Here is a 17,897-nt window from a genome sequence, read left to right on the forward strand (position 1 = left end):
GCCAGGAGCCCTGTCAAAGGAAGAAAATTAGATTAGCTTGGCCTGTTTTGTTCTTCAAAACCCCAATTTGTCTGTAACAAAGAGAGTCAGACTGTGAGAGGCAAGCAGAAAAGGTTTCTCCCAATATACCAAGAGGAGATATTTCTGGGATGGTTGGGGAAGTGGCTCAGGGGAAGGCACCTATATCATAGAATCATAGAATACGAGGACTGGAAGGGACCTCGAGAGGTCATCAAGTCCAGTCCCCTGCCATCATGGCAGGACCAAATACTGTCTAGACCATCCCTGTTAGACATTTATCTAACCTGCTCTTCAATATCTCCAGAGATGGAGATTCCACAACCACACTGGGCAATTTATTCCAGTGTTTGACTACCCTGACAGTTAGGAATTTTTTTCTAATGTCCAACCTAACCCTCCCTTGCTGCAGTTTAAGCCCCTTGCTTCTTGTTCTATCCTCAGAGGCCAAGATGAACAAGTTTTCTCCCTCCTCCTTATGACACACTTTTAGATACCTGAAAACTGCTATCATGTGCCCCCTCAATCTTCTGTTTTCTAAATGAAACAAACCCAATTCTTTCAGCCTTTCTTCATAGGTCATGTTCTCTAGACCTTTAATCATTCTCGTTGCTCTTCTCTGGACCCTCTCCAATTTCTCCACATCTTTCTTGAAATGTGGTGCCCAGAACTGAACACAATACTCCAATTGAGACCTAACCTGCGCAGAGTAGAGCGGAACAATGACTTCTCGTGCCTTGCTCACAACACACCTGTTAATGCATCCCAGAATCATGTTTGCTTTTTTTGCAACAGCATCACACTGCTGACTCATATTCAACTTGTGGTCCACTATAACCCCTAGATCCCTTTCTGCTGTACTCCTTCCCAGACCGTCGCTTCCCATTCTGTATGTATGAAACTGATTGTTCCTTCCTAAGTGGAGCACTTTGCATTTGTCTTTGTTAAACTTCATCCTATTTACCTCGGACCATTTCTGCAATTTGTCCAGGTCATTTTGAGTTATGACCCTATCCTCCAGAGCAGTCGCAACCCCTCCCAGCTTGGTATCATCTGCAAACTTAATAAGTGTACTTTCTATACCAATATCTAAATTGTTGATGAAGATATTGAACAGAGCTGGTCCCAAAACAGACCCCTGCGGAACCCCACTTGTTATACCTTTCCAGCAGGATTGTGAACCATTCATAACCACTCTCTGAGTACGGTTATCCAGTCAGTTATGCACCCACCTTATATCAAAATGGTGGGGATAAGGGCAAGAACCCCACAACTAGATGCTACCTTAGGTCGCTGGGCTGGAACCCAGAGTCAGGGAGTGTGACTGGGTTCCCCTTACCCCTCTTCATGTGCAGTGGGCTGCCATTGGGGGCAGGGGATGGGAAAGAGGATCTTTTGGAATGTAAAAGGGTTTTTCTCCTCCAAACTAGTGATGAAAAGGGCTCAGTAAGTGGGGTACCCTTGCCTCTAAAAGAACTGAGAGGCCGTGGGAGGATCATTTGGAACCTCTGAGGCATCTTAACATCTGCCAGAAAATGCAGGGCTCGAGGGCACTAGCAGAGCTCTGCCACATTATCAACTTATTTTCTTCTTGGTGATTACAAGTTGATTTACTCTATTACCTTTCTGGGTACTAAAGTTAGTGGACTGGTCAATAATCCCCTGCATTGTCCCTGTGTTTTGCTTTCACAAGAAAACTCACCAGTTACTCCCAGTCTCTACCTGAGAGTTGGTGCAGGGCCTCACCCTTCTATGCCTCTCACAATCAGGAAGTGGGAGACTTTCCTTCCTTCACCGGGGATGGAAGCCATGGAGAACAGTGCTGAGTTGAGCGTCACCTGCCAAAGCGAGTGGGTCGGCTCCCAAGCTGTCACTCACAGGCATTGCTGGGGAGGTTTCTTTAAGAGGACTTTGATCCTTGCCAGTTACTCAGCACGTGACCAGGATTCCTGTTCCGATAACGTCCCAGCCACCTTGTTACTTTCATTTCCAACACTGGTGGGAGCGGCAGAAACAGGCAGCGATTCCATTCAGTGAAAAACGCAACAAATCAACACCAGATAGAAATGAAATGGACAAAGTCAGGCTCCTGGCCTGTGGGACTCCTGTGTTGAATGGACAAAGCTGCCTCAGCAAAGGGAGGTTTCACAGAGAAGAGGATCTCTCCCTAGGGGATGGCCGAGGATGGTAGAGAACCTGAGAGCTTCCCAAGGACCCTGACACAGCTTGGAAGTTCCTCTGCAGAAAACAGCAGGTAAGAGGGGCTTCTATTCCAGGAACTACAGGCTGGTTTGATATTTCCTTGTCCACACACTCAGATGAGCTACCAGTGTCACAGGACCCCTCTCTCAGGTTTGTCAGGGATAAACTGTTGCTCTCCTGCTGCAGAACCACCCACATGATGATTGGTGTGAGTTTGGTTCTGGTAGCAGCACAGTTAGCACATTCCAATCTCAGCTGAGCCCATTCCAATCACAGTGGGGCAGAGTCTCTGCTCCACAGAGTTTGTGACCTAAAGACTGAGGGGAGGTTTTTCCCTTGGCTAGTCCATTGCCCTTCAGCAGAGCCAGGGACTGCAACAGAGCTTGTTTGCTTTTGCTGTTTTTCTGTCTGATGTAAACTGTAGTTATTGAATAGCTTCTGCACAGGATGTTTTTGGCAGTGGGCGGCTCCCTTTCCTTAACACCGGCTGGCTTCGTAAGAGGATTTAAGTACCTGCCACAGTACCTAAAACAAATCCCAGTCAGGACACACTGGGGCTACATCTACACTGGCACCCTTTTCCGGAAATGCTTAAAACAGAACAGTTTTCCGTTATAAGTATTTCTGGAAAAAAAGCGTCTACATTGGCAGGATGCTTTTCCGGAAAAGCCCTTTTTCCGGAAAAGCGTCCGTGCCAATGTAGACGCACTTTTCCGAAAAAAAAAGCCCCGATCGTCATTTTCGCGATCGGGGCTTTTTTCCAGAAAACACTACTGGGCTGTTTACACTGGCCCTTGTCCGGAACAGTTTTCTGGAAAAGGACTTTTGCCCGAGTGGGAGCAGCATAGTTTTTCCAGAAAAACACTGACAATTTTACAGTAGATCGTCAGTGCTTTTCCGGAAATTCAAGGGCCAGTGTAGACAGCTCGCAGCTTATTCCGGAAAAGTGGCTGCTTTTCCGGAATAAGTGGCCCAGTGTAGACACAGCCTGGGATTCACAAAACCCTGCTCATCTGTGGCCAAACCCAGCAATGCCTGCAGACACTTATTTTTCCAAGCCTTTTCCCTACTTTGAGGGTCCTACGTGCTCAAAGGGTCAATCACTCCCTACCCCAACCTAGGGGTAAAGACACCCCAAATCTGCAGTCAAGTCGGCTGACATGGAGCAAGGTGGGTTCAGAGCACTCCTCATTCTCTGAAAGATGAGTGAGAGGCGGTAGTGGCAGATTCCCATCTTAGGCTATGTCTAGACTGCATTGTTTTTCTAGGATACCAGAGTTATCCTGGAAAAGCCATGCCACATCCAAGCAACGCGTCTGCTTTTTCAAAAAAAACGTCAAAAAAGCAGACATGCTTGTTCACCACCACTGTAAACCTTGTTCTAAGAGGAATAAGGGATGTTTCTAGAGAGCACTTTCTTTTGCAATTTGGTGCCATGTAGACGTGCCAAATTTCAAAAAGCCTTCTTTTGAAAGTAAATTGGAAGAACATACACAAATTGCATCCCACAATTCATGTATCTTTTTCTGATTTAACATTGCAATGTAGACCTAGTCTCAGTTTCAGCCCTCAAAATGTTAGAAGAACAAAGAAGCCCATGAACATCTGTGCGGAAGCTATTCAATAACTACAGCTCACATCACACAGCAAAACAACAAAAGCAAATGAGCTCTGTTGCAGTCCCTGCCTCTGCTGAAGTGCAATGAACTAGACAAGGGAACATCCACTCCCCCCTCCCCCCCTCCCGTCTTAAGGTCAGAAACTCTGTGGAGCGGACACTGCCCCATTGTGTGATTGGAATGAGCTAACTGTGCTGAAAACTGTTATGTCCCCTCTCAGTCGTCTCCTTGCCAAACTAAACAAGCCTAATTCTTTCAGTCTTCCCTCCTAGCTCATGTTCTGCCTAAGTGGAGCACTTTACATTTGTCTTTATTAAACTTCATCCTGGTTACCTCAGACCATTTCTCCAATTTGTTCAGATCATTTTGAATTATGACCCTATCCTCCAAAGCAGTCGCAACCCCTCCCAGCTTGGGATCCTCTGCAAACTTAATAATGCTAATATCTACATCGCTATGCTAATATCTCACTTTGCAAATATCTACCTCACTAATGAAGATATTGAACAGAAACTGTTTCAAAACTGATCCCTAAAGAACCCTTTCAGCAAGACTGTGAACCATGATAGTAGTTCAGCATGACAACTACTCTTTGGCTACGTCTAGATTGCATCCCTTTTTCATAAAAGGGATGCAAATTAGACGTATCGCAATTGCTAATGAAGTGGGGATTTAAAATTAGCATAAAAATAGCTGCTGCTTTTTTTCAGCATGGAGCTTTGCTGGAGAAAAGCACCAGTCTGGACACTGATCTTTTGGAAAATAAAGCCTTTTCTGAAAGATCCCTTATCCCTCTTAAATAAGGGATAAGGTATCTTTTGGAAAAGGCTTTATTTTCTGAACGATCAGTGTCTAGGCTGGCGCTTTTCTCCGGCAAAGCTCTGTGCCGAAAAATCGGCAGCCATTTTTATGCTAATGAAGCAGGGGAGATTTAAATCCCTGCTTCATTAGCAATTGCGATATGTCTAATTTGCATCCCTTTTATGAAAAAGGGATGCAATCTAGACATAGCCTTTGGGAATGGTTATCAGCTGTCAGCATGTAGATGGTAATGGGTGGAGGAGCTGAGCTCAGCCAGGAAGGAGGGGAACATGGCGGTGAGTCAGGGCAGGATGGGTTTACTCCACTCACCTGGCCTGGCTATCTCTGGACAGGCTGTGTGGGACTGGTTCAGGCCGGCAGCCAAGGGGCTCTGGTGAGCTGGCAGGATTGTGTTGAACAATCAGGTTTTGTCCAGGGGATGTGCCCCTTGACACACTGGGATCAGTGGGGCACCATTTTATAATCCTAAGGGCAGCCCTGGTTAGGAGAGAGGCACCTTAGAGCAATTCCCTAAGCAGCCTGCTGCTGGAACAAGTTGCCAGATCTCAGAGCCTAGGTCCCACCATGTGCTGGGCTTGTGTTTCTGCCACAGTGAGATGGGAAGCGAGGATCAGCTGGGGATGTTAAATTGTGATTAATTGACTAGTCGACAGGCACTTCCACATTCTTCCTTTGAAATGTACAAGAGCCTGCAATGGGGCTCTTGTGCATTTCAAAGGAGGAATGCAGAACTCCGTATATAGCCCAGCGTCAGAGGGAAGTCCCACTGACTCTGGGCTGCATGCAGGTGCCTGCTTTGAAATGCATGAGAGTCCCCAGCTGGGGCTCTTGTGCATTTCAAAGCCATGGAGCCTGGGATCAGTGGGGGACTCAGAGTCTCACGCTGACCCCAGGCTCCATGCTGCGCTGTATGCTGCTAAGAGCCTGGGATCAGCTGGGGAATCCCCAGCTGACCCCTGGCTTCATGGCAGCTGTCCCTTTGAAATGCATGGAGGCAGCCACTTTGAAGTTCCCCTTCTCCTCTTCTCCCCCCATTTGCTGCTTCTATCTGATGTGGGAATCGACTAGTCAGCTAGTCAACTGACTATCTGATAAGCATTTGCTTATTGAATAGTTGACTAGTTGATTAGTCTTTAGCATCCCTAGGATCAGCGCCAGAGACAGGAGCTGAATTTTATATCTGTATTGGTCTTGTCTCTCCCCTTCTTTGTGTGTTTGTCTTGTTTTGTCTTCAAACAACACTGGACTTTATTGACATGAGCAAAAACAGAGTCAGCCCCTCTCAACTAACAGCTTCTCTTTTCCCCAGACAGCAGTTATTCCCATGTATGCTGTGGTGTCAGTCCCTGGGCATTAGTGTCTCAAGGGGGTGATGAAGAATCTTTTATTAGACCAATTTCTGTTGGTAAGAGAGACAAGCTTTCAAGCCACACAGAGCTGTTCTTCAGTTCCCCATTCTCATTACAATACAGATAGTCCCCGACTTACAAACGGGTTACGTTCCAAACACCTGGTCATAACTCGATTTGTTTGTAAGTCGGAAATATCCTTGTACAGCTGCCCGTGCTGTTCAAAAAACTAAACGTACATGGTTCTCAACTCTAAAATATTATAATAGGGTTAATGGGTAAGTACAGATGGTCATAAATCGATGTGTTCATAAGTCAGGGAGCACCTGTAATGTATTGCCATCTAAAAGACTATCAAGTAACAGTCTCTCCAGCAAAAGAGAAGAGAAACAGGGATATTGTTAAATGAAAGTCTAATTTAGTATTTTGTATACAAATGCTTTAACTGTTTTATTGAAGACATCAAAACAGAAGGAAAAAGATTGAAAATGTTAGGGTGCATTTGCCAAAGTGCTAAGCAGGGAGAGGTCTCTGTAGCCCAGCCCTATTAACATTGAATTGCTAGACATTGACGGGTTCATGTTAAGACCTTTGGCTCTTTGGGCCCCGATGGGTACATCGGCACAGCAAAAAGACATGCAGCAGTAAGTTTCCGAGTATGGGTAAACAGAAATGTGCAGACATTTCCTGTATGGCAGCAGAATTGATACAACACTCTTCTTCCAGAGGATTGCCATGTTGCTGTTGATTCAGTGCACTGCCAAAGTGAGCTAACAGAATAAGGCACTCCTGCTCCAAAGTTACTGTGTCCACATATGGATTTATTTCCCAGGGCTGCTGTAGCACAGGTGAAGCTCCAAGGGACAAGCGCCAGTACAGACGAGCTGCTCTTAGCCCCAGTGATGTTTGACCCTGCTCAGAGCTAGTACAAACTAGAGCTCTGGGGAGAATCCCTTCTCAACTCCATTCATTGCACAGCAGCATGATTCTGGTGCCAGTCACTTAACATCTGATTTTGTTTCTTTCTTCTGTGCCCAGACCCAGTGATGATGACGGGGAAGAGTCCCTCATTCTCTCCTGGCTCTGTAATGAGCTCTGCTCTGCCCAGCTACCTCACACTCTGCCTTGCTCTGCAAGTTCATGGACTGGCTTCAGGTAGGAGTATGGCCTCCTCATTGGGTTTGCTGCCTGTTCTCAGACAAAGCACCCACAGCCGGAAGCCTATGTTTCCACTGGTGGTGTACATCTGCACATGCCTTGTGCACGTCATCAAATTTATTCTGCACATGGTTGGGAAACTTTAGTATTTTTATGTCTGGTTTTGTAAGCAAGTTGTTTTCAAGTGAGGCGACACCTGAGGGTAGGCAAGACAAATCAGACTGCTGACTGAGGTACTGGAATGGTTAAGAGCCACCCGTCTATCTGGTTTTTACATCGCAGTGCAAGGTATAACTGGACTGACTGATGGAGACATTTGCTGGAGTAGCTGGGTGGAGCAGTGGCTGTGCTGGGAGGAGATCTGGGTCTGAGCTTCCCCAAGCATGTGATGAAAGGAGAGGGTGTGTCTACACTAGCCCCCAGTTCAAACTAGGGTGGCTAATGTAGCATTCAAACTTGCAAATGAAGCCCGGGATTTAAATATTCCGGGCTTCATTTGTATGTTCCCGGGTGGGCACCATTTTTAAATCCCCTGGCTACGTCTAGACTGGCATGATTTTCCGCAAATGCTTTTAACAGAAAAGTTTTCGCGATTGGGGCTTTTTTGCGCGAAACAAATCTCAGTTGTCTACACTGGCCCTTTTGCGTAAAAGCTTTGTGCAAAAGGGACTTTTGCCCGAACGGGAGCAGCATAGTATTTCTTCAAGAAGCACTGATTTCTTACAGTGATTTCTTACAGCTTTGGTTTTCTTTTAAAGCAAACTTCAGTCCCTCTTGGTTATAGATAAGTGCTTGGAAATGTGACCCAAATCATTTTTAAAGATTCTGAAATCAGAAGGCAGAGAATAGCCCCAATTGTACACGAGAACTATGTCTACACTGGCACCCTTTTCCGGAAATGCTTAAAACAGAACAGTTTTCCGTTATAAGTATTTCCGGAAAAAAGCGTGTCTACATTGGCAGGATGCTTTTCTGGAAAAGCCCTTTTTCCGGAAAAGCGTCCATGCCAATGTAGATGTGCTTTTCTGCAAAAAAGCCCTGAACGTCATTTTTGAGATCTGGGCTTTTTTGTGGAAAAGAAATCTGTGCTATCTACACTGGCCCTTTTCCGGAACAGTTTTCCGGAAAAGGACTGTTGCCCGAACGGGAGCAGCATAGTTTTTCCGGAAAAGCACTGATGACTTTACAGTAGATCATCAGTGCTTTTCCGGAAATTCAAGGGGCCAGTGTAGACAGCTGGCAAGTTATTCCGGAAAAGTGGCTGATTTTCCGTAATAAGTGGCCAGTGTAGACACAGCCTTACACTCCTGTCTCCCTTAGTGACTTTCCAATTCAATTTTCTTTTTCCCTTGGCTCATTTCACAGCACAATTCACAGTGAGGGGACCTGACCACCCAGTCACTGCCTCCCTGGGTGGGGAGGCCATCCTGCCCTGCCACCTCTCCCCCAAGATGAGTGCCAAGAACATGGAGGTGAGATGGTTCCGGTCCCACTTCTCTGAGATCGTGCACCTGTACCGCGATGGCCAGGATCAGTACAGGGAGCAGATCCTGGAATATGAAGGGAGAACTGAGATCTTGAAAGGTGACATCACCACCGGGAGTGTTTCCCTGAGAATACGTGACATCCAACCCTCTGACCATGGACAGTACACGTGTCTTGTTGATTCCAGTGTCTCTTCTGAGGAAGCTTTACTGGAACTACAGGTGGCAGGTCAGTAACTTGTTCTGATACTCTGGTGTCTTCAACAGCGTAATAAGCGAAATTCAAAGGCTCATTGTGAGACTTGTCTTAATATAGTGGTAGAAATGTAGCCATGTTAGTCTGGTGCAGCTGAAACAAAAAACAGGACTGTGTAGCACTTTAAAGACTAACAAGATGGTTTATTAGGTGATGAGCTTTCATGGGCCAGACCCACTTCCTCAGATCAAATAGTGGAAGAAAATAGTCACAACCATATATACCAAAGGATACAATTAAAAAAAATGAACACATATGAAAAGGACAAATCACATTTCAGAACAGAAGAGAGATGGGGAGGGCGGTAAATGTCTGTGAGCTAATGATATTAGAGGTGATAATTGGGGAAGCTATCTTTGTAATGGGTAAGATAATTAGCGTCTTTATTCAAATTTGAATGTAAAGTGTTGAATTTAAGCATGAATGACAGTTCAGAGGATTCCCTTTAAAGTGCAGTTTTAAAAGGCTTTTGAAGCAGGATGCAGGTAATCAAGTCATTGAGACAATGTCCTTTCTGGTTGAAATGACAAGAAACTGTTTTTTCTTTCTGATCCTGTCTAATATCTGTTTTGTGGGCATTGATCCTTTGGCAAAGTGTCTGAGACGTTTGTCCAATGTACATAGCAGACGGACACTTTCGGCACGATAGCATAAATTATATTTCTTGATGCGCAGGAATATGTGTTCTTGATCTTATAACTCACTTGGTTTGGTCCAATAATGGTATCAGCAGAGTGAATAAGTGGACAAAGCTGGCAACGGGGTTTGTTACAAGGGAAGGTACCAGGGTTGGTATTAGTGTGGTATGTCCTGTGGTGGTTGGTAAGAATCATCTTGAGGTTAGGTGGTTGTCTACAGGAGGCTATGGGTCTGTCTCCCAGAGCCTCTCGGAGTTTAGTATCCTGTTTCAGTGTAGGCTGTAGTTTATTGATAATGTGTTGGACAGGTTTAAGTTGGGGGTTGTAGGTGATGACAAGTGGTGTTCTATTGTTGGTTTTCTTGGGTCTGTCCTGAAGTAGTTGGTTTCTAGGTATTCGTCTGGCTCTTTCAATTTGCTTTTTTATTTCTCTGGGTGAGTACAACCACAGGACATACCACACTAACACCAATTAGTATCATTAGCTCACAGACATTTACCTCCCCCCCTTCCTTCCCTTCCATCCCCCTTCTGTTCTGAAATTTGATTTGTCCTTTTCATATGTGTTCATTTTTTTTATTTGTATCCTTTGGTATACAGGCAGTCCCCGGGTTACGTACAAGATAGGGACTGTAGGTTTGTTCTTAAGTTGAATTTGTATGTAAGTCAGAATTGGCGTCCAGATTCAGCCGCTGCTGAAACTGACCAGCGGCTGACTACAAGAAGCTGGAGGCAGAGTTGCTCTGCCCCAGGCTTCCTGGAATCAGCCGCTGATCAGTTTCAACAGCGGCTGAATCTGGACGCCTGGGACAGAGCAGCTGGGGCGCTGCCGGGTAGGTCCCCGCAGAGCCGCACCTCGGCATTGTGTGGACCAACCCGGCAGCACCCCAGCTGCTCTACCCCAGGTGTCCCCAAGTCAGCTGCTGCTGAAAATGATCAGCGGCTGATTCCAGGAAGCCTGGGGCAGAGCAACTCTGCCTCCAGCTTCCTGTAGTCAGCCGCTGGTCAGTTTCAGCAGCGGCTGACTTGGGGACGCCTGGGGCAGAGCAGCTGGGGTGCTGCTGGGTTGGTCCAGTAGCGCCGCACCTCGGCGCTGTGGGACCAACCCGGAAGCACTCCAGCTACTCTGCCCCAGGCGTCCTGATTCAGCTGCTGCTGGTCAGTTTCAGCAGTGGCTGAATCAGGACACCTGGGACAGAGCAGCTGGGGCGCGCTGCCAGGTTGGTCCCGCAGCGCCGCTCCTCGGCGCTACTGGACCAACCCGGCAGCACCCCAGCTGCTCTACCCCAGGCATCTGCGAGAAAAGCCTGGTATGCTGGGGGGGGGGTGCACTAGCTGCGCCCCCCCACACCCAGCAGACCAGGGAGACAAGGGGCTTAAACGGAAAACTTTTCCGTTAAAAGCATTTCCGGAAAATCATGCCAGTGTAGATGTAGTCTGGCTGTCTGCTGCCGCTCCTACCAGCTGCAGATCATCCCCGCCAGCTGCTCTGCTATCCGCCTGCACCTGCCGGTCATCCTGGCAAACTGCTCTGCTGTCTGCCTGCACTTGCTGGTTGTCCCTTGCAAGCTGCCGATTCCAGGAAGCCTGGGGCAGAGCAACTCTGCCTCAGCCGCTGGTCAGTTTCAGCAGTGGCTGACTTGGGGATGCCTTGGACAGAGCAGCTGGGGTGCTACTGGGTTGGTCCAGTAGCGCCGCACCTCCCCACAGCAACAGTGATTTCAGCTCTTCCGCAGTATAGCACCAGGCTCCCCACAACACACAGTGACTGGCTACGTCTACACTGGCATCCTTTTCCAGAAATGCTTAAAACGGAAAAAGCTTAAAAAAATGCTTAAAACAGAAAAAGCACATCTACATTGGCAGAAAATCATGTCAGTGTAGACATAGCCAGTGATTTCAGCTCATAACATAGGAGCCTCAGTGCTAGTGCTCCCCTGGCTAACAGTGAAGTTAATTCCACAGCTCACAATTAGACTCATTATAGAATCCAAGTTAGTTATGATATTCCATAGTGGAGAGAGTGTAATCAGTGTTGTTTAGGTCCTCAAATAGCACCCCACCACCATATACAAAGAACCATTCCCAGTTTTTCTCAATTCAACTGGGTTTGGAACCCATGCCCCTTGTCTAGCGAGTGCTACTTAGTTTATGGCGAATCCATTGTCCTTGATTCACATAATCAGGGTAACAATACTTTTATCCCCCCTGCATCAATAACAGAGAGATTGGGGATCCCACAGTGGCCAAAGTGACCATTTGGGCTGCTGTGAGCACATGCTAGACAGGGTGGGTGTGTCTATGCAAATTGGGATCAGCCCCTGAAGTCTCTTTGCACCATTCGCCACAGTTCACCACCAGATGTCAGGGTAGAGCTTACCCTGACCCCACTTACATCTGGAAAAGAGAAGACTGAGAGGAGACATGAGAGCGGATTTCAGGTATCTAAAAGGGTGTCACACGGAGGAGGGAGAAAAAAAATTGTTCTCCTTGGCCTCTGATGACAGGACAAGAAGCAAGGGGCTTAAACTGCAGCAAAGGAGGTTTAGGTTGGACAATAGGAAAAACTTCCTGCCTGTCAGGGTGGATAAACACTGGAATAAGTTGCCTAGGGAGGTTGTGGAATCTCCATCCCTGGAGATATTTAACAGCAGGTTAGAAAGACACCTGTCAGGGATGGTCTAGATGATACTTGGTCCTGCCGTGAGGGCCGGGGACTGGACATGATGACTCTCGAGATCCCTTTCAGTTCTAGTGTTCTATGATTCTGCTAAAAAAAATTAGAGTATGATTTGGTATAGGAGACAAGACCTTAACTCATAACTTCCTTCTTGCTTATGTTTGTGCTGCTCACTTTGGCAATCTGCAAGACTGTGTCTAGACTGGCAATTTTTTCCGCAAAATCATCTGCTTTTGTGGAAAAACTTGCCAGCTGTCTACACTGGCTGTTTGAATTTCCAGAAAAGCACTGACGATCTCATGTAAGATTGTCAGTGCTTTTCCAGAAATACTATGCAGCTCCCGTTTGGGCAAAAGTCTTTTTCAAAAAGACTTTTGCGCAAAAGGGCCAGTGTAGACAGCACAGTAGTGTCTTCCGCAAAAAAGCCCCGATGGCGAAAATGGCGATCAGGGCTTTTTTGCGGAAAACCGCGTCTAGATTGGCCACGGATGCTTTTCCGCAAAAAGTGCTTTTGCGGAAAAGCATCCTGCCAATCTAGACGTGCTTTTCCGAAAATGCTTTTAATGGAAAACTTTTCCGTTAAAAGCATTTTCGGAAAATCTTGCCAGTGTAGACGTAGCCCAAGAGTCCAAGGCACTGCCAAGGCAACCCTAAATTTCCTATTACAAGGCTATTGATTCATGAATGAATTCAAGGCTTGTCTGCACATACAAGGGCACTGGTTTCAATGAACGAGTGCAAACCTCTGTGTGGTCACCTAAATGGGTTTGGGAATGTCTTATATTGATTTAGCTTGAGTCAATTGCTTCTTGATTTAAAAGTGTCCACCAAGGAATTTGCACTTCATTCATTAAACCAGGAACAAATTTATGCATAGAAAAGTCACAACATTAAAATTGCGACAAGGATCTTATGCTCCAATATACCTGTTAGTCTATAAGGTGCCACAGGACTCCTTGTCACTTTTGCAGATTCAGACTAACATGGCTACCCCTCTGATACTTAACATTAAAATTAATTTTCTTGTGTGTCAAATAAGACTGATCAGATTAATTGAGCAACCATACTCATGGACTCACATTTGATTACTAATTTAACAGGAAATGTTTTTTGACAGTGTAAAAGTTTTTGGCTCATTACTGGGCACTGTAGGATTAGCACCAGTTCATTTCTTTATTCTGTAGGTCTGGGCTCTGATCCTGATATCTCTCTGGAGGGATATCAGGATGGAGGGATCCAGCTGGTGTGTGGATCATCTGGATGGTACCCAAAGCCTGAGACTGAGTGGAGAGATCAGCAGGGGCAGCTCTTACCATCAGCTTCAGAAAGCAGCTTCCAAGCATCTGATGGCCTATTTCGAACAGAGATTGCCATGGTTCTAATAGAAGCATCCAACCAGAAAGTGTCCTGCCGTGCCCAGAACCCCCGACTCAACCAGGGGAGAGTGTTAGCCATTTCCATAGCAGGTCAGTGCCCATCTGTGCCATGCAGGGACAGACTGAGACACTGTAGACATTGGTGGAGGGTATTTATCGTTGCCTCTCCTGTTCATTGGCCTGAATGTTCTAGGTGCTGAGCAAGTCTTAGAAAATCCTGAGCAACCTCAGTTCTCTTGGGATCTCTCTACAGCAGCGGTCTCCAACCTTTTTACACCCAAGATCACTTATTACATGTCAGGACAAACCAAGATCTACCACATCCCTTTCCCAAGACCACACCCCTTCCTTGAGGCCCTGCCCTCTCCGTTCCCCTCCTCTCCATCACTTGCTATTCCCAGACCTTACTCACTTTCACTGGGTTGAAACAGGAGGTGTGAGCCCTGGGGTGGAAATCAGGGATTTGCCTGTGGGAGGGGGTGAGAGGTGCAAGCTCTGGGAGGGAATTTGGGTGCAGCAGTAAATGGAGAAAGGGATGCTGGCTTTCAGGGAGGGGACTCCAGGCTGGAAAGTGTTGGGGTCAGGTGGAGGATTGGGGTGCTGAGCCAGCTGCAGGCTTGTGGGGGTGCAGGAGTTTGGGTTGGGGAGTGTGAGGAGTGAGGGGCAGGGAGGCTGAGAGTCTGTGGGCTAAGGAAACAGATTTGCAGCATGTGGATGGTGCAGGAGTGTTGTGGCAGAAGACTGTGGATGTGGGGATGCAGGAGTTTGGGGATGTAAGAGGCTCGGGACAGGGGGTTTCAGTGTATGATGAGCTCATATTTGAGGTATGAGGTGGGGAGTGCAGGAGTGTTATGATGCGGTAGCCAGTTGGGGGTTTGTTGGCCAGGCTTCATTTTTAAATAAAATGTTTCAGCATTGTCTTTATTTATGAGAAGGGTGGAGAACTTGTTTTGAGTCAGGGGTCACTGACCCACAGAAAAGTCAGTTGGGGCCACACAAGTGAGATGCAAAAAAACCCAACCCCTCAAACCTCCCCCAACACTCACTTGTGTGGCCCCAACTGAAATACCTCCCTCCCCTGGCACTTCAGCCCCATGGTTGGGGGGAGGTTAAGTAGGACTGAGGTTCAAGGTCTCAGGTCAGATTAACTTTTCTGGGGTTCCAGGGTTAGTGGAATTTGTAGGCCCTCTACACTCTATGGTGGGGCCAAAAATGGGAGATCCAGTGTGCAAGACAGGGCTGCCAGTGAGTGGGAGAGGGATGGAAGTGCAGAATCTGGGTAGAAAATAGGGTACAGAAGCAAGCTGGGGGTAGATATCTGGCCAGGAGGGAGGGGGCAGGAGGGTGCTGGTGGGTGTCTGGTCAGGGGGCAGGGTGCTGGGTGCTGGTGGGGGCCTGGGAAGGGGGCAGGAGCAGGGTGCTGTATGGTATCTGGCCAGGGGGAAGGCTGCTGGTGGGGGTTTGGGCAGGAGACAGGGTGTCACGTATCTACATTTATTCGGGTCCTAGACCCCGTTATTTTGTGTGTCTATTGTGCCCCGATTGCTTTGGGTTGCCCGCCCTACCCCTACATATCAGTCGCGGGGCCAACAAGGAGCCGAACCTCTGCCTCCTTATGCCACACTCAGTTCGCCTGCCAGTGGCAGGGAGGGGGGTTCGGGCCCACCCACGCTCCCAGACCCTGGCCCAGGGCCCTAACACCGGGAACCAATCTCCCAGTGGTAGCAAGCGGGGGTTTATCCCTAAACGCGCCCACTCACGGGCTCCATGACCCTACCCTGGGCCACATTCAACCCTGCCACCGGAGCCCCTTTTAGGGGAATCCTTCCCCCTCCTCCATTCCCTTGGCCCCAGTACCTGCCCCGCTTCCACCTGCCTCCCCCTTTCCTGTGTTCCCCCTCCCATTTTTATCCTCTTCCCCACTCTTCCACCCGGCGTGTGACATCCCCCCTTCGCCCGTCACACCGGTGACATCACGTGATGTGGCCGGCCGCAGGCGTTGCCCAGACACTCCTACGACTTCCGCCTGCCACGTTTCTGCCCGCCCCTTCCCCGTGAGCGTCTGGTGGCGCTTGCCTTGCCGCCACCCAAGCCATGCCTGCACACCCTCCAGCGACATCCCAGCCCCCTTGTTGGGGATAGTGGCGGGGTTGACTCACCCCGTCACATAGGGTGCTGGTGGGGGCTGGGGCAGGGGACAGTGTGCTGAGGCAGGAGGCAGGTTACTGGTGGGGGTTGGGGCAGAGTACTTATGGAGATCTTGCCAGGGGGGAGGGACAGAGACAGCTTAGTTGGTACCTGGGGGTCCCTCAGCTGCGTGCCAAGTCTGGGGTCTCAGGAAGAAAGTCGGGCTGCTCTTCCCCTCCCCCAGACAGTTGGCATGTTTCCTGAAAAGCCAGGTCTGTTGTGCCACTGGGGACTTCCTTCCCTGTGCTGTCTTCCTGCATGGAAGGGAGACGGGGAGTAGGAGTCATGGGACTGTACACCAGCTCCAACTTCTCAGGCAGTGCACTCTTCCTCCACTCCCCACGACAGCTGCATGCTTCCTGAGAAGTTGGAGCCAGCATGCAGTCTCAGACTCCTACTCCCCGCCCCCATTCTGTAAGCACAGGAAGGAAGTCCCAGCAGCACAAAAGGCCCGGCGTGTCAGGAAACACACCGGCTGTTTGGGAAGGGGAAGAGCAGCCTGCACACTTCCTGAGAAGCAGGACTTGGCTTGCAACTGGGGGGTTTCCCCCCATGCCACAGGAAGCCAGCACTACCTCTATTTTCTCAGAAGGTAGCTACAAAACGGGTTCCTTCTTGGGGTTGGAGGGAATGAAAGGGGGCTGGAATGCCTTGTGATTGACTTGTTGTGCCCTCACAATCGACCACTCAATCATGATTTACAGGTTGGTTGGTAACCACGGCTCTATAGTGAAGTTAGACACCTGTTGGTGGCCCGTGCCAATTAGCTCAGACTAAGGGGCTTGGGCAGAGGGACTGTTAAATTGTGGTGTAGATGTTTGGGCTTGGCATGCAGACCAGGCTCTAGGACCTTGAGAGGTGAGAGGTCTGAGCTCAACGCTCACGTGTCAGTTGGCAGCAGGGTGCACACAGCCAATTATTACTTACTTTTGGAATGTCTTGGGCTACGTCTACACTGGCATGATTTTCTAGAAATGCTTTTAACGGAAAAGTTTTCCGTTAAAAGCATTTTCGGAAAAGCACGTCTAGATTGGCAGGACGCTTTTCCGGAAAAGCACTTTTCCCGGAAAAGCGTCTGTGGCCAATCTAGACGCGCTTTTCCGCAAAAAAGCCCCGATCGTCATTTTCACGATTGAGGCTTTTTTGCGGAAAACACTACTGTGCTGTCTACACTGGCCCTCTCCCAGAACAGTTTTCCGGAAAAAGACTTTTGCCCGAACGGGAGCAGCATAGTTTTTCCGGAAAAGCACTGATGATTTTACAGTAGATCGTCAGTGCTTGTCCGGAAATTCAAGTGGCCAGTGTAGACAGCTGGCAAGTTTTTCTGGAAAAGCGGCTGATTTTCCGGAATAACTTGCCAGTGTAGACACAGCCTTGGTGTGTGTGCTGTGAAGATTACAGCCCTCAGTGTGAGAGGGGGAGGAAATTCTCCTTCATTCTCAGAATGAGTTCCTGGGTACAAAGTGTTTATATAAGAATCTGGTTAACAGTCATTTTTCCTAAAGAGCAGAAGAGAGCCCTGAGTATGATCTGAGCATCACTGGTTAGAATACATCTGAAAATACCAAAATAGTGGTCATGTGGATGCTTCACTTCTGCTGTTTTGAAATAGCTCCCGAGGGTCATTGACAGTAATTACTCCCCAGTGCCTCCTGGGGCTCTAAATTGAGATAGCATGGCCACATTAGGGGAGCCTGCCTCAGACTAATTTTGAGGCTTCCCTGCAGTGTGGATGGGCTATTTTGAAATAGTTATTTCAGGAGTTATTATTCCAAAATTAGTTATTTTGAAATACCTTTGTAGTGTAGACAGAGCCTAAGGCAAAGACACAGACCCAACCCAACCTGCTGTAGGCTGGTTCTTTGCCGGCTGACTGCAGAGGACCTGGATGTATGCTCCCTGCAGAGTCCCTTAACCTGTAAGCAGGACCAGGAATTCATCTCAGGATTTCAAGGGTAGCTAGTAATGTTTACAGTTTTCAATACAGCCCACTAATCACATAACAAGGATTCTCTAGTCAGGGTTCAGGGAAGAGGGCTCTGGATGAATTTTTAGGGGGGCCCAGCCTAGTAGATTTTGTGTGCGCCAGCCCCATGGGGTGATGGCAGT

The 17,897-nt window shown here is 48.0% G+C and overlaps 1 protein-coding gene across 1 annotated transcript in view; it reads left to right on the forward strand.

Moving 5' to 3' along the window:
* The first annotated feature begins 2,004 nt into the window (after window positions 1–2,004).
* LOC102459489 (butyrophilin subfamily 1 member A1-like) overlaps window positions 2,005–17,897 on the forward strand; it is a 30,402-nt gene continuing 14,509 nt past the window's right edge. Inside the window, exons 1-4 of the mRNA XM_075912824.1 lie at window positions 2,005–2,272; window positions 7,049–7,165; window positions 8,534–8,881; window positions 13,410–13,691. Coding sequence (XP_075768939.1) covers window positions 7,057–7,165; window positions 8,534–8,881; window positions 13,410–13,691 — 739 coding nt within the window. The 5' untranslated portion in view covers window positions 2,005–2,272; window positions 7,049–7,056. The remainder of the gene's footprint in view (window positions 2,273–7,048; window positions 7,166–8,533; window positions 8,882–13,409; window positions 13,692–17,897) is intronic.

The sequence above is a fragment of the Pelodiscus sinensis genome, chromosome 31 (assembly GCF_049634645.1).
Source record: "Pelodiscus sinensis isolate JC-2024 chromosome 31, ASM4963464v1, whole genome shotgun sequence".
Lineage (NCBI taxonomy): Eukaryota > Metazoa > Chordata > Testudines > Trionychidae > Pelodiscus > Pelodiscus sinensis.